Consider the following 26,709-nt stretch of genomic DNA (forward strand, 5'->3'; position numbering starts at 1 on the left):
AAAAATCATCATTATATCAATTTGAATGAAAATCATCATTATCACTATCTGAGTGAAAATCATCATTATCACTGAGTGAAAATCATCATTATCACTATCTGAGTGAAAATCATCATTATCACTATCTGAGTGAAAATCATTATTATCACTATCACAGTAGGTATAGGTAAGTAAAAACTACCACCAAAACAAATTCACTTTGGAATCAGTATGCTGCAAAAATTAAATACTGCTAAAATACCAAAATTAAAGACAAGCATATATTTACTGATGCTAAAATATTGTGCTTTACATTTTGGTCATCTAGAATGTCCCATATTTTTCTATCAAGTTTAAACATAGATATAATAAGTAAAATGAAATAGAGCAACCATTAGATCTTTAACTTCCTTTTCTTCTCATCATTAGCCATTCCTAAATGAGTATTACCATTTGTCTAAATATCTTGTTCTGATTTCACATTCTTGCACTTTCTTAATTAAGTAATAATTTTTATACAATACAATTAAGCTGCTAATCATATTGACTGGTGTCAGTATCAAACATTTCATTAGGTGAACAAGGCATAGTGGTACTTGATTAAACTATGTTATGGGATGGGAATGGACATGATAGTGCACGGATTTAGATATGAAATGGTGGTTTGAAATTTAAAATATTTAACATAATTGAATCATTTTTATCAATGTTTAGCTATAGTGTGCTTGTATTTAGTCTGATCTAGGGTACAAAACTCAAAATGTTGGTGGGGGGAGGGGGCTTTTGATGGTTTTCTGAAGTCTTGTCAGATGGAGCTCTATAAAAAGTGTTCAATAACTTTTATTCAAAACATTCTTTTTCTTTTTACAAGACTGTTATTATTAGTATAATTATTTACAATTCATAGTCATGGAGAATCTTGATTAATTATTCTATCTATCTATATGGTACATCATTGTAGTCACCCTTGACTATTACACAATGGTTATTAAAAAACAACTCATAAAATCCTAAGCTTGACTGTCTGGAAGAAGATTGTATGGTTTACACCAGTCTAAGCTCATTATTATTATTGAACATTTCTGGTTGTACATCAGAGACACACAAAAGAAATTTGGATGTATGTATTATGCTTCATCTAGGACAAAATATCAATGCTAGGAGTGTTTCGAATCAGATTTCATACTTTCTGTAAAAATTTTAATAAATTTCTGTTTGATTATACCTATAGTAAAAGTATGTGCATTTAGCACCAAAATAAATTGTTTTATTAATTTATCTTTTGATTTATTCATAAAAGCTGCATTGTGTATCAGATGTTCTGTTCTCAGTATATCAACCTAGCTGTCATACAAAAATGAAGACCAATTTGAAATGAAATGCCTACATCAGACAGGTGCTTGCAGCACATACATGTAATCACAATTACCTTGAAACAGTTTGAACCAATCTAATTAAGTTAACATTCTTGAACTCAGCACACTCTTAGGAAATATTTATAAAGGTCACTGCTTTATATTAATGTCAAAGTCTGTTAATTCACAGAATAATTTCATGAATGTGTAATTTTGTTTTCTTTTGACAGACTATCCATGCATTATAAGTGGAGATCAGCTACTATTACTGAACCCACATGAAACAGAAGACCAAGTTTGCAGCATAATAAAACTGAGTGACATGAAAAAATCCACACGAGTAGACTGTCTAGAGGCACTGAACAATGTGTTTGGATTCTCTTCTAGGGTATTAAAACAGAAGTATTACAAAGGAACATTATTTTGGTTTCCACTGCGTGACATGCCCACTGTCCTGTCTAACACAACATATACGACTGACAAGGTCCTGGATCTGTTCAAGTCCTTCCAGACAGAAACTCACAGTATCCTCATATTTTTAAAAAGTCTGGCAAGCATTGAGTTGTTTTGTACAGACACGGGGACACATTTTGATCATGGAATGGTGAATCCTTTACTTGCAGTCAAGGTAGAGATGGATCCAGCCTCTCAGGACAGAAAGACAAAATTCGTCCAAAAGGTTATAGAGTTAAATGGGGGCTGTTCTGAGAGAGATCTAACCAGCTGTAGGCATGTTTGTGTGAGCATAACAAAAGCTGGGGAAGAGAAAGAACCAAAGACAACTAAAGTTGATTGGATAGTGGCGGATTTCTACAAAGGTGGGGAAATGTCAGACACTCTAAAAAGGCTTTCAAGTGACAGATCACTCTCATATTGCCCATATGTAGGCATTGCAATGTGTGGAAGTTTTAGTGATGGTTTTCAAAAAGGTGGCCATATTTTCTGCTTCATGCCACTACCACAGGAATCAAAAAGTTTGACAGGACTTCCAGTGCATGTTAATGGACTATTTGCACTGAGTCGGAATAGACGTCATTTGAAGTGGTCATCAGCAGAACAGGAGTCTCAAGACCTTCACAAGGATAATGCCATCCAGTGGAACCAGTACCTTGTACAAGAGATACTGCCCAGTGCCTACTGCTTGTTGATACAGGAGATGGTTAACCACTGCACTAACTTTGGAAATAAAAAGAACATGATTGAACTAGTGTATGCAGCACTTCCAGATATGGCACTGGTTGATGAAAAATGGAGGAGTTTGGTTGAAAAAGTCATTAAAAGTTTGTGGGACATGCATATTCTCTTTACAGAAAGTGATGGTGGAAAGTGGATTACTCCAAAAGATGCATTGTTTTCATCTTTTAACGATTATCCTACCTTATCCAAAGAGTGTAAGGAAAATGTCAAGAAAACTCTTCAAATGTATGGTCAGAATTGGGTGGATGTTCCTCAGCATGTGGGAGGTTATTTCCTAGACAGACCAGAAATCTTGGACTTGAGCCCAAAACATTTCTGTAAAATTCTCACAACCAGACCCAAGTACCATGAGCTTAGTTTTGAAGAAAAGGTTTCAATACTAGAATTCCTTATTGAGGATGCTGATTACCATAAGCTGAAAGGACTTCACTTACTCCCACTGCAAGATGGAAATTTTGTACCTTTTACAAGCAGGCAGGATTGCCATGAGAAAATCTTTTTGGACAAACCACATGTGATTGATCTATTTCCTGGACTAGAAAAAAGGTTTATTCATGTGGGAAAATCAACACACCAGTTCTTGGAACATTTCATGATAATGGTTAATCATGGTAAATATTGTTAATCATTTTGTGTATATTCTCTTGAGTTTCATTTTAAGGCTAATATGGGTCAGTACACAGCCTGACAGCTGATACATAAACCTAGTACAAAAGATTAATTATTTCCATAACAGCAAGTTGCATTCCTAATTGGACTATGACATAACTTAGACCCCTTAATAAACTAGTACTACACCCTGCTGTGGCCTATAAATCACAAGCTGGACTAAATGTTGGCTGGTAGGCATTCTTAATGCTAACAAATCTGATTCTTGGTTTATAGAATTCACATCTTAATTATATAAATGAACTAATGAAATTCACTTCATGTTTTAACTACAATATTTGCTATGTAATAATTCATTGGCATAAAATACAGTAGCCTAGGAATTATTGAAGTCTTTACATATATAAGTTATATAATTTAAAACATAAATTCACACAATTCTTACAAATTCTTATCAAAACTAATGCATGAAATTCCTAGAATAAATAAATCATGTACCATTCAAGACAAATGAATGCAAACAATTAACTTATGAACTCATCAAAGAAAATTGATGTATGAATTTTAAAACAAATAAAGGCCATGACAAAGAATTTTATGTTGCACATACAGGAATCCTCTGAACTAGTTGGCTTAGACTTGTATTTAAATGTTTTTTTACTGAATTGGTATGATGGAGTTTGTCAGTAAATTCTTGTTTTGGAGAAGGGGTAATGTAGAGCATTTACCGTTTAGGGACTCTTATTACCTTTTTTGTATGGCTAAATTTTCATTCTTACTTGTGCTTTACAGAAATTTTGTGCAATGTGATTTGCATGAAGATCTCATCTTAAAACTTCAGTTTCTTATCTAGAACATGGTAGCAAATCCAAAATCAGAGACAGAACTATGTTTACCAATCAGCACCTTATTTCCTCTAAAATTAAAGACCTTCATTTGAAAGTTTTGTCACTTTTTTATCTAATGTAATTTATTGTTTTAACTGCAAAGCTTAAGTGGAACTTACGGATAATCGTGGTGATGGTGTTGTGAATGTCATAGACGTCAGTGTTTTCTCCAAAACCATTGCATCTAAAGTCATGAAACTTGATAAGTATAATCATCTTGGATAGTGCTACTTTCCACACAAATATGGGTCACAGTGACCTTTTTACTGAGGTGTTTACATTAAAGTTTGGGATTTGGCTTACTGGTAGTTTCTCAAAAATGATGCATGCAAATCATGAAACAATCAGTGCATCGGTCTTAAAAGGTTACTTCTCACCAGGCAAAAGTAGATCACAATGATTTACTTTTCATTACAGACATGTTATACATTGCAGTTATGCACAACTTGTTTTTACATTGCAATTACACACAGCCTACTATATTTCTGTTACACATAACATAGCTTGGGACTTGATAGCAGTCCATTCGAATTTAGAAATGTTTATTATTATGATAGTCAATGAATAATAGGTAGGTGGAACTTGGGGTTTTGCCCAATGTGATCAGAACTGTATAGGAGTATTTTTAGGGCATGCTCAAAATAAAAATGTGTGTGGAATAACTTTCCAAATTCAAATTGTCTGCATATGAATTGTATAATTTCCGTTAGCAATAGTTTGTCTTTAATAGCAACCAGGTGACAAAACAATTATCAATTCCTTCTGTACAATGATGTATCCAGTTTTAATGCACTTTTGATGAATGTTTACAACTAGAACATGGTTTACTTAAATGTGTCCAGTGGGCCCTTAACAATCGTTTGGCCTCCATACCTTCCAGATGGCAAATCTAGTTTGACTTTATTCCCTAAAGGCCAGGTCAAGTTTTATCAAACTTTGTTGGAAGTTTTGTTAGAACATTGACTACTAAAATTATTCGCTTAGTGGCTAACCAAGCAGCATTGTGGCCTCCATAGGTACTAAATGAAAAATCTATTTTCAGCTTTTTCAGAACAGTTTAGCACTTTGTTCAGTCATGGTTATTTGGTAAGAATGTACCTTAAATGTACCAAAATTGTGTCTGGGGTAGTTTTCCTAGATATGGCATGGCTTCCAAAGAAATCTAGTAAAGTTATTCATAATGCCATCTTGGGTTGGGATGTTTATTGAAACTTCCTGTACCTAATATTGTCAGCCTGACAGGCCAATTATGAATAAGGATAGTAGGCGTGGTTATTTGGCAGAAAAGAGCATTCTGGAAGTACCAAGATAAAAGCGTTTCAAGCCTGTACAAGCAGTGCTGATGTGTCATCACAGATGGCTGCTAATAAACTTTTAAATTGTCTGCTGGTGGTTCTGATTTATCATTTGACTAAACCAGTGTTGCTAAAATAATTTTAAAAATAAATGACATCTCAGCAGTGCATAATCAGTTTGACCTAATGTAACAAGGAGCATCTTTCAGTTGGATTTTGTCCAGCATCTGCCTGGTTGTGATGCTCTTGCTTTCGTTTGCACACACATATCTTGGCAATGTATTATGGGTTAAAAGCACATTGCCTTTATATTCAAGGTCTGTCTTAACTTTACCACTTAGTTGAATTTATTTTGTTGAATTTATTTAATGAAAGTTAATTGTTCAGAATGTTTGTTTGACAGTAATAGAGAGCATGTTTGAGTCTGCCATGTTCTCAAGATAAAAACATCTTACAGTCATCAATATGACCGCACAAATGCAAAATGTGCATTATAAGTTTTATCTTTACACATTGAACTTGCTGTTAGCTCATGTATAAAAATACAGTGGGAAATGATTTTAACTAGTTCAAATATTTTTTTCCAGAAATTTTTCAGCTTTATCAACTTGAACCAGACACATCATTCCTAAATCTCCTTCAAGAGGCATTTCAGATACACTTTGGGAATAAATATCCAATTGAGATACATGCATCAGATTCAAAATTACTGGTTAACCATCTTTGGATTGAAAAGGTATGGGGATATCTGATCAAGAACAAAATTCCATTGAATCTGGTGGAACAGTTGCCACTTGTACCAGATCTGGAAGAGGGGAAGTGCTGGAAAGACATGAAATTTGTCAGATTCTATCAGTTAAGAGATAACCTTCTTTTGCGAAAAGGTTTTGGACCATTGTCCTTAACAGTAGATATGTGTGAAGCTTTGGAAAATCTATCCATAATAGTGCTTTCATCACTACCCGCATTCATTCCTTTTGAACACGTACAAACCTATATTGGACAACCTACTCAGGCCTCAGTGTTGAATATTTTTACCAGTATTCAGAAATCTAGGAAACTTGAGTGCATTGAACATTTTAACAGGAATGCCCCAGAATCGAGCAGAAATGAACTTTTGGAATATCTTGGTAAGTCACAGATTTCTGAATGGAATGAGCATTGCCGACAGTTTGTTTGGAAGTTGCAGATATTTCAAGAGGGAGATTCATTACATGGGACAACAAATATGGGGTTAGTTGCTGCTGATGACATAGGAATCCAGTGTCCTGTTGGTGAGTTTCCAGTGAAGTTTCCATGTAGATTGATTGCAACTGAGAGTGCTGGAGAAAACCTTGCTTCGCTGATTGGTTTAGAAAGAGCCAACATGGAAGGTTTAGTACAAAAGATGCTGAAAGCTGTACAAGAAGGTTGTTATTCTCAAGAAGATGTTACAACATTCATGACATACCTGCTTGACAATATCAGTCTATATAAAAAATGCACAGAGATCATGAGTACTGCAAAATCAATCTCCTTTATGAGAAATTCTGCTTTGAAACTCTGTAAACCAGATGAATTATTTGATCCTTGGGATGAAAATTTGAAGATACTCTTCTATAATGAAGATAGATTTCCAATTGATGTAGCCATAATTCAAAGTAGTATTAGGCAAGCATTGATTGATCTTGGACTGAGATTAAAACGAGACATATGGGCCTCAGATCTTCTTGAAACAGCAAAAGTATTGGACTCTTTCAGCCATGGTGAAGTTGAAGCAAAAGTTTTGTTCCAAAAGGCAAGACAATTTATGGAAACTGTAAATGATGGAGGTTATCTTTTCCAAGAGATAAATGGAATGCCACTTGCATGTCATATAGAGAACTTGAAATGCATACTGCATAAAAAGTCTCCTGTAAATGGTTACCCCACTGTCCTAAAATGGTATGGTCAAGCAAGTGTGTTGAGTAAGCCAACAGAAATCAGAAGTATTGAGTATAGTGGCAGTGTTGGGTCAGCAATGGCACTTATTGATTGTGAAAATTTACCTGCCTTTGCTGATTATTTCAAATGGAGAACTAGCCCACCAGCTCATAATGTGTATGCACACCTTCAGCATTTGATTGAACAACAGTATGAACCTTCATTGCTTCACCTTGTTCTGGATACTTATACCGAACTGAATAAATTGTACAGCAGTTCTGGAACAGAGATGGAGAGACCAAGTTTTCCCTGCATATGGCATGGTGAAGGGTTCACATTTCCAAAAAATGTATATATCAGCAAGAGTGCAGACTTGAACCTCAGGCCCTATCTGTATAGATTGCCTGCAGAACTGTCACATTATCAGGGATTATTTGAGTGGATGGGGTGCCACTACAATCTTACAGCTGATGTACTGCTGGACATTCAACAGAAAGTGAATGGAAAATATCAAACTATCAGAAAAAGTCCATACATTTGTGATGAAGTTAAGCATGATAGACAGCTGATAATAAGAATTCTTGAAATTCTGAAAGAACTTGCAAACCAATTGAGTGATGAAGAAAGTTGTAAAATACTCTTTCCTGTTCAAACAAAAGATGATTCCCAATTAATATTAAAACCAAGCACAGAGTGTATATACTCATCAGACCAAACATGGCTTTGTGAAACTGGATACAGTGAGGAAGAGGGTCTGTTCCACATCCATAAAGATGTATCCATCACAACTGCCCAGCAGCTTGGAATTCAATCCCTTTCACAGAATCTGGTTTCAGATGCTGAGGGTTTTGAGGAATGGGGACAGGAAGAGCCATTGACAAGAAGGATACATAACTTGCTGGAAGAGGGGTATGCAGATGGATTTTCTATTCCAAAAGAAATTATACAAAATGCAGATGATGCCTGTGCAACAGAAGTGTGTTTTCTCTATGATGAGCGAGAAAATCATGATGCCATGACAAGATTGTTAGATGTTGGAATGGCAGAATGTCAAGGACCAGCTCTTTGGGCTTATAATAATGCTGAATTTTCCTCTGAAGACCTGAAAAATCTTACTCAACTAAGTGGAGCCACAAAAGCCAATGACACAACAAAGATAGGAAAGTTTGGACTAGGGTTTTGCTCTGTGTACAACCTAACTGATGTCCCGATTTTAGTCACGGGTCATGACATAGTTATTTTTGATCCTCACAAGACTCATCTGGGAAAAGCATTACCAGGACCAAGGCCAGGATTGAGGATAAATCTTAATTCTGAAAAAAACCGTAAACTTCTTAAGAGGCTGGATCATCAGTTCAAACCATTTCAAAAAGTATTTGGCTGCACCCTAAGAGAGGAAGCTCAAGATCCCTACAAAGGCACTTTATTTAGATTTCCACTCAGAACTACCAGCAGAAGTGAGATAAAACCATATCCATACCTGAAAAAAGACTGCATTGAACTGCTGAAAAAATTCATGGAATATGGAGGAAGCATATTATTATTTACACAGAATGTTGTTAAGGTGAAATTGTTCCATCTTCCTAAAGAATCTACAGATCCAGCAGAGATGAAATTGTTATATTCCATTGAAAAGTCTGTTCAGATAGATCCTTTTTTGTCAGAAAAAAAGTCAATGCTTCAAAAAATGACAGAGCTTTGTAGGAACAGTTTATATTTAAATACCAGCCTATTTCAAGCAATACAGAGAGTTTCCATACAAACACTGATGAAAAAGGAAGCTTCAAATGTGATAGAAGAAATAGATAAAAGAATAGGCAATGTGGAGACCAACTGGTTGATTTCATGGACAAGTGGACAGAATAAGTGCCTGCAGTTAATGGGGAAGATGAAAAAAAGTGTTGTACCCCTTGGAGCAATTGCATTGTTGATTCACAAGGATGAAAATAACTGTATCATGCCAATAAGTGTTAATCAGTCTCCTTTCGGGTTTTACAAAGAGAGCCATTTCTTTTCCTTTCTTCCATTGCCATTGACAACCACACTGCCTGTACATATCAATGCCACATTTGCAGTAACTTCAGATAGAAAGCAGCTAAGAGTATCCACCCAAGATGAAAATAAGAGTGTTGAAAGCGAGTGGAATGATGCTCTTTTGGGAGATGCTGTGTGTAGTGCATACTTATATCTCTTGAAGTATCTTAGCAAGGCATCGGATGTATCTGTAAATTATGATTGTTTTCAGCTATGGCCATTTGGATCATCTGTCTTATGCCTGGAAGAGAACTTCTACAGAAGGTTAGTAACTGAAAACTGGGAAATATTTAGAGGTGAAGTTGGCTGGGTAGGATTTTCAAATTGTCTGTTCCTGGACAAATTACTTACAACACATAAGAATATATGCAAAATATCACTGAAAACACTGTCAGAATTCAAGGAGAAAAAAACTGATGTTGTCATTAATCTTCCAGAAAAAATCCATGATCTCATTGGAAAAAGCCACAAGATGCAGATTACAGAAATGACTGTGACACGAAAATCTTTCATCTTAGATATATTCTTCCCAAACACTAGGTCAGAATTTTGGAAGAATAAGGAGAAAGAAAGAAATGAAATGACTCTGTATATCCTCAGTGCAAGAGACAATGACATAAATGAGGAAGCACAACATACAGCCTGCATACCAACAGAACCAAATGGTGATTTACGAATGCCAAAAGAACTGGTCCATCCTCAAAGAGATATTGCTAGCATGTTCTCAAATGATGATGGAAGATTTCCAGTTGAAATGTTCAGGACAGAAGATGTTTTAAATGGACTTGAAGATTGGGGAATGATGAAATCAAAAATAGCTACAGAGCTGCTTGAGGATAGATGTCATTCTGTTTCAGTGTTAGCATACACTGATACACAGCGATCCTTGCAAAGGTACAGAGCTGTGATGAGATACCTTGAAAAGCTCCACAGAGCAGAGTTATTGGAAAAGGAGACATTGTCCAATATCAGTAAAATTGCTTTTCTGCCAGTGATGCCCAAACCACAAGAATGGCCTTTTAAATGGAAAGCTGATGAAGAGCTGAAGCAGGTTGGATATAATAACAGTAGAGAATCAACATCATCAGTTACTTTTGCTAGAGCAGACCAAATGTTCTCACAATGCCATCATAGCCCTGAAATTATATCTTGCTTGGAATTAATTATTGATGTTGATGATGAGCAGTCGGATGTATTAAATATATGCCTTAAACTTGGTTTGCAAGAAATTGGGGCAAACATGCAGACTTTTGAAAGGATTGAAAAACAACTACTTGAAATTTCAAAAGCCATGCAAGAGCATCAAGGAGATTTAAACATTCTGATGCAAACCAAACTTGTTTGCAAATATATGTATGAATACTTCAACAGAATAAGCTCAAAAGAATGGGCCAAAGAAAGACTGACCAGATTTAAGGATTCTCTGGTCGTGTTTGTTGAAGACAAGTTTGTGATGCCATGCCGATCATATTCACAGCATAAGTGGGACTGCAAGCCAGAGTTTTACAGAGTCAATGATTTTGACTTGTACAAACATTTTTATTCTGCAGTAGGAGTGAAGTCTACTATTTCTTGCATTGATATTTGTAAGGCTTTATGTTTAATGAAAGAAAAATGGAAAGATAAACAACTTCCAGAACAAACATTGAAACTTACTTTGAATCTTCTTCACTGCCTGGCTGAATCATTATTGTGCGAAACAACTGAAACCATTTCTAATTTGGAAATGATTGCATTGGACAGTGAAGGTGTTTTAACACCAGTGTCACAGTTGTGCTTTGATGATCAAGTTATCACATCAAGGAAGCAGATGAGCTATGTCCATCCTGAGATATCAGAGTATGAGGGGAAAACACTTGGTATCAAAACAAAGAGGAAGAAAGTATTGCATAGCTGCAGCAGGAAGATAGAATTTGGTCAGCATGAAGATCTTCTGACTCGTCTTAATGGGATATTGAGGAAATACCCCTGTGATTTTGGAATCTTGAGAGAACTTCTTCAGAATGCTGATGATGCAAGTGCAACTGAAGTACACTTCATCAAGGATTATCGTCAGTTAAGAACAAATAAGATATTTGATGAATGTTTTGCTCCTTTGCAAGGTCCAGCTCTGTGTGTCTACAATAACAGCTCATTTACACAAGCTGATTTAGAGGGAATCCAGAAACTAGGTCTTGGTAGCAAAAGGAATGACAGATTCAAATCAGGCCAGTATGGAGTTGGATTTAATGTAGTTTATCACTTGACAGATGTACCTTCCTTTCTCACAAAAGGTCCAGAAACTGGTGAAACATTGTGTTTCTTTGATCCTATGTGTCTGTATATACCAGATGCCACCCTGCAACACCCAGGAATGCGATACATTGAATTGGAGGAGATTCGGGAATCTTGCTCGGATGTGTTTGATGGCTATCTTGAGAATGAAATATTTTCAAGTGATATTGGCACAATATTTCGGTTTCCTTTGCGAAATAAACAGATGGCTGAAGTTTCACAAATTTCAAAAGACATAATGTCAACTTCACAAATGGATGAATTACTGGAAGGTTTCAAGAAGGAAATATTTGCTGCATTTCTTTTTATCAAGAATGTCACAAAGATTGTTTTTTTAAACGTAAATGAGGATGGAAGAGTTGAGATGGAATATGGAGTGGAGGCAAGTCTATCAAATGAGGATATGGAAAAACGCACAGTATTTTTCCAGCATGCCAAGCAAAATGTTTCAAATGTGACTAATGCTTTACTCTCCAAACATGAAACGGACTATGTTATGAAGATAGAAGACTCCAAAGGGGTGTCACAGACATGGCATGTCTTCCAAAACATTGGATTTGGCTATTGTCCAAGTGAAATTGTGGAATCCTTGAAAACAGGATTTATAAAGTGTTTGCCTATAGGTGGAGTAGCTGGGCTTCTTTCAACATCAGAAATTTATTACTGTCCCCCCATTGTAGAAGGAAAAGCCTTCTGTAATCTTCCCTTGCCAGTTTCTACAGGGTTACCAGTTCATGTAAATGGACAGTTTGTATTGGATGATGAAGGTAGGAGGAATCTCAGGCGGGAAAAAATGGATGTCAATACTACATGGAACTATTTACTTTTGCAGCATGCAGTGAGCCCAGCCTATGTTAGGTTTATCCAGTTCATGAGAAGGCATTTTTTTCCAGATCACATTGTACAGAACAGCACCATGGAAAGCCATCTGACTTATTACTACACGTTTTTCCCATATGTCACAAATGCAGTGGGTGATTATTGGAAAGATCTTACACAATATTTGTACAGATACATCATAAATAATAAAGAAGATGTGTTTCCATTGGTTCAGGACAAAGGAAAGGAATGTTTAATAACATGGATGCCATTCACAGAAAAAGAGCAAGAGTTTCCAAGCTATTTTGATGTAGAGAATATTCCACGAGCAAAGAAAATTCTAATTTCAGGAAAGCAGTCCCAGACTAATGAAAAAACTTTACCAGAATTTCAGCTGGTGACATCTGTTCTCAAAGATTTGGGATTGAAGTTAATTCATAGTAATATTGAAGTCTATCAGTCAATGGTTGATTCAGGCCTTAATGATTCATACTTAACCCCAGAGATTGCAATCAAATTCTTGAAATCACAATTCATTATGAATATTCTTTGCAAAGTATTAGACACTGGAGAGGATCTAAGTCAGAGTGTTCTAAAAAATCTGTCACGAGTACTTAGTCTTCTATATTACTGTGCCAAAAGTGAGAGCTTTATTAAACAACTGGATGGACTACCCCTTCTTGTAGCAAATGACAATACTCTGCATGTCTTCTCAAAGGACAACCCAGTATATTTCTCACTGTTTGCAGACTTACACAAAGGGTGTGCTGGAAGGTTCCTGCATAAAAAGCTGGTCAATTTTTTCCAGATGAAATTTCAAAATCCTTTGGTAAGTTCAACAGATATCTGGCAAACAGGAGTGTTTCAAAGACTTGACATTCAACACTGCATGACAATCCTGAAACAAACACTTCCAGCTGATATCTTCCAACAGCAAAAGTACATTGTGTGGAACCATTCAAAGGAGCTTCCCAGCAAGCAGTGGATAATTAGATTTTGGGAGTTCATCAGTATCCAGACTAATGAAAAATTTCCATCAATAAATGACATCTCAGTACTTAAGTTTTTGAAGAGTGAATTTGAGCAGCACAAAAACTGGTGCCTTTTACCAGCAGTGATAGAGGAGAATAATTCAGAAAAGTTTCTTTTGGTTCCTTTGTTTTTGTCCTTTACTGTGTTTGATACCACCAACATTGAAAATCCAGAACTGAAGAAGGTACTTGAGAAACTGTCCCTCCCAAAAATTTGCAGATTTGGATTGGCAGATGAGTTTGAGGCAGGTGTTACAATAATACAAACATTAGTTTCACAAACAAAGAGACCTGCAGAGCTCTTGAAAGGTTTATGTTTTCATAAACAGAGTATTCTTGGAAAAAACAATTTGTCTAAAGAAGAATGCATAGTGATTTTGGAGTACTTTTGTCAGCAAATGGAGAGACCAGAGATGTTTGATGACACTGCATACATGAAGTCACTGAAATCCCTTCCCCTCTTTGTTACACATACAGGAAATGTTTCAAGTTTAGAAACCTTTTCAGAGGTAGTGATAGCACCTTCTAGCATTCCAGTTGATGGCTTGAATCAACTGATGTCTGGTCTGGGTGTCTGTTTTCTGAAAAGGATTGAAATACTGTCCAAGCTTCTAAGGACCCTTGGAACTGAAGTTGAAACACATGAGGAATTCTACTGTAAGTTCATTATTCCAAAGTTTGCTTATGTTCCTGAAGAAAATAAGCTAACACATTTGGAAAACATAAGAGATTGTATTCTGTTGAAACAGTCTCCAAATGGTTACACCAAAAAACAGAAAGAAGTAATTTCCTTGATGAAACAATGGGATTTCATTCCTGTAGGTTGTGTAAGGAGAAAGGCAAGTGACTTTGTCAGTCCATTTATAGATGTATTCAAGGCAATGTGCAAAGATGATGAATTTCCCCCACAACCTTTCAAAAGGAAAGAATGGAAACAATTTATGGAACTGGCAGGAATGGTATCTGGAGTAACTGCTGATCAGTTCTGCCAGTTTGCAGAAGATCTTTCCAGTCAGTACAAGAGATCAAATTCTTTGCCAGATGAGCTTGCAAGAAAATCAAAGATTTTATGTGAACATTTATTTTCACATGAAGTATTGATGGAGGAGAGCATTTTGCGCAGAGTTTCATGCATCAAATTCATTCCACCCTTTGAGGTAGACCATTTACTTGGAAATATCTTTAGACAACATCAGAATGGAAAGTTTCCAGTTGCCTTTTCAGGTTCCGTTTATTCAAAATATGTCAATTTAGCTTGGACTTGTTGCCCAGTGCTACCAGATTGGAAATTTCCAATATCCCAAAATTTACAGTTGTCACTAAACATTCTCTCTCAACCTCAGTTGAATGATGTTATCACCCATACACAAAATATATGTGAAGTTCTTCAGGAGGACCTACAGTCACATGGAAATCATCATGATTTGTACAAAATTGACTCAGTTATGACAGATATTTACAACTTTCTCCAGACACATGGTATGCAAGAAACAGTAATGAAAGAACGCTTGCATAAAAGACCAATACTTTTCATTCCTGATGGGCAATGTTTTGTTCAGGCCACTCAAGTAATTCGTGAAGGAGATGAAATTAGACCATACCTTTTCAAGTATCCCATGAAATATGGTCCCTTCTATGAACTCTTCAGGTACCTTGGAACAACGGAGAGGGCAGATATAAATCACTATGCAGAAGTATTAAACTTAATTCATAAAAAATGTAAGATGAATGAACTACTGCCAAATGATAGGAACAAAGTTCAGAATGCAATCAGGGGACTTATATCCTGCCTTAGTGCAAACAACAGAGGAGACCAAATTATCAGGGTAGACACTTTGTATTTGCCAAATGAAAAATGGTTGTTGGTGAATGCGAGAGATCTGATTGTATCAGACCACATTGTCTACAGGAAGAAAATTAAAGCTTGTCAGAATTTGATGTTTTTCTTTAGTTTAAAGCAAATGAATATAGGGGTTGAAAATGAAAAAGAAACACTGTTTAGATTTCCAGATCAGTGGAGACCAGAATTTCTGTCAAAGATTGTAACCAAGAGACTAGACCTGGAGAATTCAAATCTATCTCTTGTTTATAGTGAAAAATCCCAACAATTGCAAAGATTCTTGTCCTCCAAAGAAGTTTTGATAGGCCTGATGAGACTGCTACAAAATGAAAATGCAACACTTGAAGAGAGAATTGTGAGATCAAATCTTGCTGATATCACTGTGCAACATGTCCAAACTATTTGGACATCTTTATACTTTAGAGATCAGAAAGTTAATGGGACAAGAGAGAACAACATTTATTGGGTTGAGATAAACAGAGAAAAGAATCAGACAAAACTTTATTTCACCATGCATCTGTGTAGTGAACAGTACCTATATGAAAAACTTGAGTCACCAATTAGTAAACTTTTAAACATGTGTACTAATCAGCTGTTACGTGACCAAGGGCATCTAACGACCATAGCTAAATGTGTCACTTGCCCAGAGAGAATTGCAAAGCTTCTTGATGAAGCTGAAATATGCAGTTATGAAATAGCTGACATTGACAGTTTTCAAAAAATGGAGACCATTCCAGAATTAGGAGCTTATGTTCCAGAGAAGTTCCATGCCATGCTAGACAACAGCTTTATTCTGTTTGATATGGGAGAAATTGTGGCTTTTGAAATTGAGGATAAATGGGAAGTTGGAAGCCCAGTGTTTGTGTTTGCCAAGGTGTTGAAAAAGGTTGATGCCAGTATGTCTTCTACAGAAATAGATTTGAAATATGATATTGACCTGGGAAGTGAGACAAAGACTGTCATGGCAACATTTTTATATAGATTTATTCGAAAAGAAGTTGACAGTCTGAGTGTTGTACTTAAAACTTCCCCATCTGAATCAGAGTCATCTGATCTGTTGAAAGAGGTCAAATGTATTATTAGGAAAACAGTAAAGGAGGCATGGACCAAAGATGAGACAGAAAGGCGGCAAATTATCAAGCGTCTCTGTTTGAAATGGCATCCTGACAAAAATCCTGGGAATGAAAAGTTGTGCACTAAAGTTTTCCAGTATATTCGACATCTAATCCACAAATTTGAAAATGGGCAGTTTGAGGATAGTGACAATGATGATGATGCTTCAGCATCACAGCAAAGGTATAGTGGATGGGACTCCTTCTTTGACTTCATGGGAAGGAGAGCCAGGGAACACAGACATCAGTATGGATCATACAGTGGTGCAGACTTTTCATGTCCAAATTTCTTTTCTGAACGATCACCTCAACCCAGAGAGGCACAGCGATGGCAGAGACAAGCGAGGTTTGACCTTTCAGCAGCTGAAAAGACTCTCGTATATGCTGAAGCTCTTAGGCTGCACAACTGGGTCTGCTACCAGTGTCATCAGGTAAGCATATACAACAGAGCACAGCAATCATATTCTTAATTAGTTGCAGAAAATGATGTCACTGTTTGTGTTGATAATTTTATATTTCTATTGCAAAACATAACAGTTTGCTAATCAGCAGACATACTATTTCCCTTATGATCAAAAGAGTATGACTTTGAAAAGCTTTTATTTTTGGATTGGTAGAGATGGTGGATTAGGCTAATAACAGGGAAAAGGGAAAATATCAGGGAAAATATCAGGGAAAATATGAAAATTTGCACATTTTTTTAAAAGGGAATGTTTGGCTTATATTGGGAAATAAGTGGTAAAGTTGCAGTTATTGAAATCTGTTACCAATCTATTTCACGTGTAAATAATTGATTTTTTTAATGGGATAAAACTTTGTTGCCTGCCATTTTGCAAAAATGAAAGGAATATTGCATCTGCTTTTACTTGAGATTAAGGTATAAAATTTTGTATACTCATACATTATTGTTAGTAAGTGTTGCATATACCTCATTCTGGATACTGTCTTCCAACTTTCATCACACTTTATAACCTAAAAACCATTTTAGACTGAGTAGTGAAACTTGGCTTAATTCTGCATCTTTGTTAGGTGTACCATGTACCTTGTCTTTGACCTCAACCTTTAAGCTCAGTATTGAAATTTTTCCTCACACATTCTTTTGTGGTCTATAACTTCTAAGCCATTTAAGATTAAGGGATGGCTAATATTTTTTGGTTTTCCTTGCATTTTCTGTTTTACTCTCTGACTTCATAACTGTTGGAGATTAAGTGATACAGAAACCACAAACTGCATAACTATACATGTACATCTCAGATACAAACATTGCATAATCCTGCTTCTAATAAAATTAAGTTAAGATTATGATACAGTCATACTTAAATTAAACATAGTGCTACTTTCTTTAGAGTCTAGCTTAGACGTTAGACACTGGAAAGTAAAGAAAATTATAGTAAAAATAAAACCAGTTTTAAAAAATTGGTCAGGACAAGTCACTTTTTGATGTGTACATCTTTCTTTCCTTCCAACAGTAGATGTTTCTGTCACACAACTTTGTTAATGCTGCAACTCTCATAGTAGACCAATAAAACAGCCCCATGCCTGTGATCACATTGACTGGTGGTTTAAAGGCTGATATCACCTATTCATTAAAATCTGCAAACATCTGCAGACAATCTTGTCAGCACACTTCAGTGTACATGTATACACTTACCGGTATTTCTCACAGCTGTGGAGCTACCAATAGCTGAAGGGTTTTATTGACTACATGTACATAATATTTTCAAATAAATTCCTATATTTGGCAACATGTAAATAGATGTTGAGCAGCATAACCCTCTGTCCTGTGGCCATTTTGAAATTCGAGCTAGATATCACTATTACCAAATACCAGTAAGTGTCTACACTGTACACAGATGTGTTCCAGAAAGATCTGCATGCAGAAAAATTGCATATTTTAATAAACATGTGACATCAGACCCAAAAACTGTCCATCAGTATGAACATAGATTTGGAGGGTTGATTTATCAAGGTAGTCTCACAGTTGTGTACATTGCTGTGAAACTTGGTGCACTTTATGTTCATCACACTGAAGATGCACATATTCACAAATCACTGTACTCCTGCAAATTTTGTTAGAGTTATTGCCCTTCTTTGACTGTACCTGGTTGTACTGTGTGACGAAATCTTGTTGGCATGACAAGTCTCGTGGGTTTTGGTTGATATCTGTAAAATTTAGTACATGTAAATAATATGACTACTATTTGAAGATGGGTAATATGTTTGATGTTGTCTTTTTGATAATTTCAATTTTGCACAATAACTCTACTTCTCCAGCATCTAAAGGTATACCAAACTTTGTGGATAATTTGCACTTGGTGGGTAAGAAAGAAGCTTGAATGTTTTGGAGTCAAAAGGTCAAAGTTCAAGGTCAATTGGACTGAAAAAAGATGGTTTCCTTGCAATCATATTAGTTCTACATCACTTCCCTGGATTAAAGTTAAATTTGGATGGTCTTAAGGCCACATTGGCAGACATCTTGAAAGTCTAAACAGTTGCATCTCCTGAGCAAATGGTTCAAATTTAGCATCCAATATGGCCACCAAGGTGACCATCTTGAAAATCTTGTTACTGCTTCTTTTTCAAAATCAATGGTCTTATTGCCATGATGTTTTCACTAAAAGCATATTATTCAGGATGTGATTGGTCTTAAATTAAGAGGGAGCTTCTCAATATCCAGTATAGCATGGTATCTATATTTAAAGTTTGTTTCCTTGTTTACATTGTGACATTTTATCTGTTATTATTGAATAATGTGGAAACAAAAACAGTAGTTTGTTCATGAGGGAAAAATACAACTGAAAAGAAGAACTTTTTTTAAAATTTAACAAACAAAAATTGCTTTGTTTCATTTGTCGATGCATATTTATGGGTCTGAATATCACATATTATTGGTATGGTTTAGACATTACCAGAAAAAAGGAAACTGATTGGTGAGCTTGGAGCAAGGAATTTAATATCGTGCTTCTATTTTGAATTTCTGATTATTTTAAGTTGTTATTGTTTTCTGTTCATCAGTCTGACATGTAGAGGTCATGTAATTGGCCTGCCTCCAGCATCTATCCATTCATCCCTTGTTGAGTGCTTGTTATTGCTACTCCTCGTAACCACTCTGAAGGAATTAGTGAAACTTCACATGATTTGTGACCATCTTGAAATACTTACAATTCTGCTCTGCCTGAACAGTTGGTCATGTCAGTATGGAGTTTTCACTTCTTATGACTTGTAATGATCTTAAACGAGAATGGTGCCAATCTGACATCCAATAAATCTCCCATTGTGGCCATCTTGAAAATGTTATTTTTACTCCTCTCAAATAGTTTCTCATATCTACCTGTGTTTTGTCACTAAAAGACATAGAATTACTTGCAGGTGTTTCTAAATGGTGCCAATCTGAAATCCAACATGGCCAACATGGAGGCCATCTTGAAAATATTGACACTGCTACTTCTCCAAAACAGATGGTCATATGTGCATTGGAATTTTCACTGAAAATCTTTTATGATATGTTCTTAGTCCTGCATTATAATCTCCCAGTATGGAATCCACAGCGGTAATCATGAAAATTGCATTAAGACTACTCTTCCAGATTGGTTGGTCATATTGACTGTTTTTCCCAAACTACTTCAAGCAGTACTCATTTTACATTGATGTTGATCTAGCCTCTAAAATAGCAACCTTGATGGCCATGGTGAATACATTTTTATGGCTACTTCTAAATGAACAGTTGTATCAACAAATGGGATTCTCACTTATTTGTTATAATAATACATTGTATCATGTAGTATGCAGATAGAATTCCAGAATAACTACTATGATGGCATTAATATGGAATTTTCACAATATACTTTTAACAATATTTTGTGATTGGTCTTTGATTTTAAAGTCAAGGGGCCAGACTCTGATATTTATTTGTGATAGTTTGCGAGCATGATGACACAGTTATTAATGGATTTTAATAAAACCTGATTTGTGGATATATATAAATATTGTGGATATTATCAGTTCATTATCTTTTTAAAACCAATATACTTATATATTAAACCAAATTTAGCACACAGGTTAATCTTTTTGGTATTTGACATGAGTTCCAGATGATATTAGAGGCAATATCAATTTATTTGTGGACATGCCCTTGACCTCTAGCTATGATAAGCTATTGGCCTCAGTTGTATCCCTCCAAGGTCAAAGGTCATTGCAAGGATTTTTTACTATTGCAGTTATCTTGTAAGCACATCAAGTTCAACATTAAAGAAAATATTTTGTATTACCAAATTTTGGACAAATTTGTATGCTCACAATTGTTGTGACAATTATTATCCTTTTTGACTTTCATCTAAATACAGTCTGTGATGGATCTTGTGAATGCAACCAGTGTCAGTTTTCAATGGATTGGTTTGAAATTTGGTGATTTGTTATGGTCAGCATTTAAAGATGTACTACATTTCAACCAGTTACTTTCATCCCACAATATGTTTTTAGAGTTATTGCCATTTTTGTCTCAGCTAAATGCACTGTATGACACTGGTTTTGCATGTTTAGATGGATGGCTGTGATACTAGGTACATTTGTATATGTCATCATGTATTGACAAATCATTCTGCTCCTGCAATTTCTGTTGCCATTATTGTTCTTTTTGTCACACAGCTGAATTCAGTGTTGTTATTATAATAATAATAATAATTATTATTATTATTATTTTTGAAGGGCCCTTGTTGGCTGAGTGGTTTAAGGCCCTCGTCTTTACAGATCACTGACATCTCAACTCAGTCCATATGGGCTTAGTCTTGGGTCATTGGTTCTTCTCAGGGGATTTCCCAGGTTCTTTCCCCATCAGATATATTGCTCGTCATGTATTGCCTTCCATGTGCTGCAAAATGGCATTGAGCTCAATGCAACAACAATTATTATTGACTTTCAAAATGATAGCATGGCATATATACCCATATATGCAATTCAGCATGTTTTAGTTCCTGGTGTTACATGTATTTTAATGCCTTAAAATATATTTATAGCACATCCTTTTGAAATTTCAGACCATTACCTAATTGCCATGTTTTGGCTATTATACATCAACACAAGAGTTGAAAGTGATTAGGCGATCTAACTTGTACAGCATAGTAAATACTGGTACATGTACTATCATGACCTTAAACAAGTCTACAGTCTGCTCCTTAAGTTACCCTGCTCTGCCAAAATATGGGACACAATCTCAGAACATTAGACTCTACTAATCTCAGACTTAGAACATTGGGTTAGAACATTGGGCTGTACTAAACTCAATCAGACTACAAACATTGGATGGTAGTAATCTCAGACTTTAATTAGAACATTAGACTGTACTAATCTCAGGCAGACTTTGAAGACTAGACTGTACTAAACTCAGGCAGACTTAGAATATTAGACTGTACTAAACTCAGGCAGACTAGAACATTGGATTGTACTATCTCAGGAACTGATATTTAGAATATTATAAACTTTTAAAACAAAACCTTGTGATTTCAGGCTGCAGAGAAGTCACTGAAAGCAGCAAGATTTGCCATTGATGGAAACAATGTTATGCAACACAGTCATGACCTTGTCTCAATTTCCAGTGGATTAAGCAATACTAACCTCATCGAATTAGCAGGACAGCTTCAGTACCTGATCGGGGAACATACACGTATGAGATATCCAGACCGATTTTGCATCCCATCCATTCCTGCAGATTTCTTTTCAAGTGAGCACTCAACAAAAGCATGCGACTTGACTAGACAGATTTTGAACTTGGTAGATCAGATACTGAGATAATTGTAACTCGGTATAACATGCTACTACTGGAAGCATGAGGATAATATGCTATATAGAAAGAGAAATATGTGTAAATAGACACAGGAGAGATTATACTTTCCATTTGATTGCTTGATACAGTACAGTATAACCATAAATGTCATTACATGTATTATGATTAAGGACTCAAGATTACAAATATTTAGGAAGAAAAGGTGTCAAGACAGAGAGTGTAAATATATTTTACATATGTTGTAGAGCAATTGTAGAACTATTGTATGTTCAGCATATATCAATGACATTCATATAAAAGATAAATTGTTTCCAAATTACTTGCTGTATGTTTTCTTATAGTAAACTAAGTAAGATTAATTGAATGTTTCTAATTTTGCTTTCATATCATTAAAGGAAAAATCTGGATATTCTTTACTGAGAGAGTGCCAGTGCCTGATTAAACCCTGTGGAGGCCCTTAGGCATCAAAATCTTGGGGCCCCCCTTGCAAATTATCTCCTAATACGTTTTTAATTTTACCAACCAACAATTTTAATAAACCAATTTTATTACACAAAACAAGTATTAACAATTATTAATGTTATTAAACAAATTAACATTTTATGATATTAAACAAAAATTATTAAATAATTATTGTTGCGGGGCCCATAAAAGGCATGAGGCCAATAGGCAGGTGCCTACTCTGCCTATTTGGTAATCCGGCACTGCAGAGTGCATGAAAATGTTTGATATCCAAGGGTCAGTAGTGTTCCAGTATGCGTATCTGCTCTGATATGTTTATAGAGAAAATCTGAAAGAGTTATTTATTTAAAATGAATTTGGTGAGTTTGGATTAGAATTCTTTTCAAAGGGTAGGAGGTATCTTCAGTTTTGTTTGTATTTTATAAAAGTAGATAATAATAATAATAATAATGAGGACTTTGTATAGCGCCTAATCTTTAGAAGCTCTAAGTGCTTTACAACTTTAGACAACACCTATAAGATAAGAAACATAATAATATTATTTCAAAAACAAACAACATGAAATTAGAAAACAAATTTTAAAAAAATATATAAAAAATAAAAAACATGCTGAGAATATTTCAGGTAGGAAACATTATTAAGTCTTTAAGTTTGTTCATGCTGTCGAAATAAATGAGTTTTGAGAGCCCTCTTGAATGTCATCACTGTGTCTTTGTGTCTAAGTTCATTGGGCAATTCATTCCACATTGCTGGGCCCTGGTATGCAAAAGAATGCTGTGCATATGACTTTGTTTTCATACTTGGAATAATGAATATACGATTGTCAGAAGAGGAGTGTAAGTATCTTGCTGGTGTGTACACATGGGTGAGGTCAGATAGGTATGTTGGACTAGAGTCCGACAGTGAAATGTAGCACAGAGAACAAATTTTGTGTTTGATTCTGGATTGAATGGATAGCCAGTGTAGGGTACAGAGCAGCGGGGAGGTGTGCTCTGATCGTGGTACTCTAAGTATGATACGAGCAGCTGTGTATTGAACTTTTTGAAGTTTCTGGAGTAGATATTGAGATGAACCAGACAGAATTGAGTTACAATAGTCCAGTCTTGAAAGTACTAATGAACACACAAGTGTTTTAGTGGCATCAGCTGAAAGATATTTGCGAACTGAGTTGATGCGTCTCAGCTCAAGATATGCAGCCTTGCATATGTTCGTGACATGCTGGTGCAATAGCTGTGATGACTTATACATGACCCTTTTATGAGACTTTAAATTGTTTTCAGTTTTTATTTATCAAATGTGTACATAAAATTACAATTTTAGACATTCTTATCAAATATTTACATAAAATTATAGTTTTAGAAATTCTTATCAAATATGTACATAAAATTACAGTTTTAGACATTCTTATCAAATATTTACATAAAATTACAGTTTTAGATATTCTTATCAAATATGTAAATAAAATTACAGTTTTAGACATTCTTATCAAATACAGTGTTTACTTAAAATTACAGTTTTAGACATTCTTATCAAATACAATATTTACTTAAAATTATAGTTTTAGACATTCTTATGAAATATGTACATAAATTACAGTTTTAGACATTCTTCTCAAATACATTGTGTACATAAAATTACAGTTTTAGACATTCTTATCAAATACAATGTTTACTTAAAATTACAGTTTTAGACATTCTTATCAAATACAATGTTTACTTAAAATTACAGTTTTAGACATTCTTATCAAATACAATGTGTACTTAAAATTACAGTTTTAGACATTCTTATCAAATATGTACATAAAATTAGTTTTAGACATTCTTAGCAAACATGTACATAAAATTATAGTTTTAGACATTCTTAGCAAACATGTACATGACATTGCAGTGTTAGACATTCTTAGCAAACATGTACATAAAATTAGTTTTAGACATTCTTAGCAAACATGTACATAAAATTATAGTTTTAGACATTCTTATCAAATATGTACATGACATTGCAGTGTTAGACATTCTTAGCAAACATGTACATAACATTGCAGTGTTAGACATTCTTATCAAATACAATGTGTACATAAAATTACAGTTTTAGACATTCTTATCAAATACAATGTGTGCATAAAATTACAGTTTTAGACATTCTTATCAAATATGTACATAAAATTAGTTTTAGACATTCTTAGCAAACATGTACATAAAATTATAGTTTTAGACATTCTTAGCAAACATGTACATAACATTGCAGTGTTAGACATTCTTATCAAATACAATGTGTACATAAAATTACAGTTTTAGACATTCTTAGCAAACATGTACACAAAATTACAGTTTTAGACATTCTTATCAAATATGTACATGACATTGCAGTTTTGGACATCATTATCAAATACAATGTGTACTTAAAATTACAGTTTTAGACATTCTTATCAAATACAATGTGTGCATAAAATTACAGTTTAAGACATTCTTATCAAATACAATGTGTACTTAAAATTACAGTTTAAGACATTCTTATCAAATATAACGTGTGCATAAACTTACAGTTTTAGACATTATTATCAAATATGTACATAACATTGCAGTTTTAGACATTCTTAGCAAACATGTACATGACATTGCAGTGTTAGACATTCTTATCAAATACAATGTGTACTTAAAATTACAGTTTTACACATTCTTATCAAATACAATGTGTACATAAAATTAGTTTTAGACATTCTTATCAAATATGTACATAAAATTGCAGTGTTAGACATTCTTAGCAAACATGTACATGACATTGCAGTGTTAGACATTCTTATCAAATACAGTGTGTACTTAAAATTGCAGTTTTAGACATTCTTATCAAATATAATGTGTGCATAAAATTACAGTTTTAGACATTATTATCAAATACAATGTGTACATAAAATTAGTTTTAGACATTTTTATCAAATATGTACATGACATTGCAGTGTTAGACATTCTTAGCAAACATGTACATGACATTGCAGTGTTAGACATTCTTATCAAATACAATGTGTACTTAAAATTACAGTTTTAGACATTCTGATCAAATATAATGTGTGCATAAAATTACAGTTTTAGACATTATTATCAAATACGTACATAACATTGCAGTTTTAGACATTTTTATCAAATATGAACATAAAATTACAGTTTTAGACATTCTTATCAAACATGTACATAAATTACAGTTTTAGACATTCTTATCAAATATGAACATAAAAGTACAGTTTTAGACATTCTTATCAAATATGAACATAAAAGTACAGTTTTAGACATTTTTATCAAATATGTACATAAATTACAGTTTTAGACATTCTTATCAGATACAATGTGTACTTAAAATTACAGTTTTAGACATTCTTATCAAATATGAACATAAAAGTACAGTTTTAGACATTTTTATCAAATATGAACATAAAATTACAGTTTTAGACATTCGTATCAAATATGTACATACAATTGCAGTTTTAGACATTCATAGCAAACATGTACATAAAATTAGTTTTAGACATTTTAAATAAATGTGGACATGACGTTGCAGTTTTAGTCAGTCTTATCAAATATGTACATAAAATATTTTTAGACATTCTTATCAAATGTTTACATAAAATTACAGTTGTAAACATTCTTAGCAGATGTGTACATAAATTATAGTTTGATAAATTTAAGAACTGTATCATTCAATGAAGATAGAAAAATTGGAATTGTTATATATTTTTCATATTTGTTCATATCTTAGGAAAAGCACTTAGTTAAAGAAAGAAAGATGGCACACCACATATTACATTTTATGTACAGAGGATTATCAACCACTCTTTGTAAATGCATAACATTCTGGTTAGAATACGATTGCCAAGTGACTCTTTTCATGTTGATAACCAATGAGTGTGCAGGGGAAATAATCTTGACGTTATGACTATTAATTATTTAGGTTGTATGTCTTTATGAATTTGACTTAAAATGAGCAACATAGGATGGATATTTGATCTCTCTTAAAGAGTAATATTTTAATCACAGCTGAATATGCTGACAGTTTTATACATAAAAAATTCCATGTTTTTTCTTATTGTGTATGAAAAGATGTTTGTTCATCATTTTTTATTCTTTTTGTATCGGGCTCTGGAGA

General features: G+C 34.4%; 1 protein-coding gene across 1 annotated transcript in view; it reads left to right on the forward strand.

Annotated features, from left to right (window-relative positions):
• LOC149786369 (sacsin-like) overlaps positions 1 to 23,967 on the forward strand; it is an 87,682-nt gene extending 63,715 nt beyond the window's left edge. The window contains exons 7-9 of the mRNA XM_089975930.1: positions 1,565 to 3,142; positions 5,910 to 16,765; positions 21,837 to 23,967. Coding sequence (XP_089832056.1) covers positions 1,565 to 3,142; positions 5,910 to 16,765; positions 21,837 to 22,121 — 12,719 coding nt within the window. The 3' untranslated portion in view covers positions 22,122 to 23,967. The remainder of the gene's footprint in view (positions 1 to 1,564; positions 3,143 to 5,909; positions 16,766 to 21,836) is intronic.
• The last annotated feature ends 2,742 nt before the right edge of the window (positions 23,968 to 26,709 follow it).

The sequence above is a fragment of the Sinohyriopsis cumingii genome, chromosome 12 (genome assembly GCF_028554795.1).
Source record: "Sinohyriopsis cumingii isolate HCF-2022 chromosome 12, ASM2855479v2, whole genome shotgun sequence".
Lineage (NCBI taxonomy): Eukaryota > Metazoa > Mollusca > Bivalvia > Unionida > Unionidae > Sinohyriopsis > Sinohyriopsis cumingii.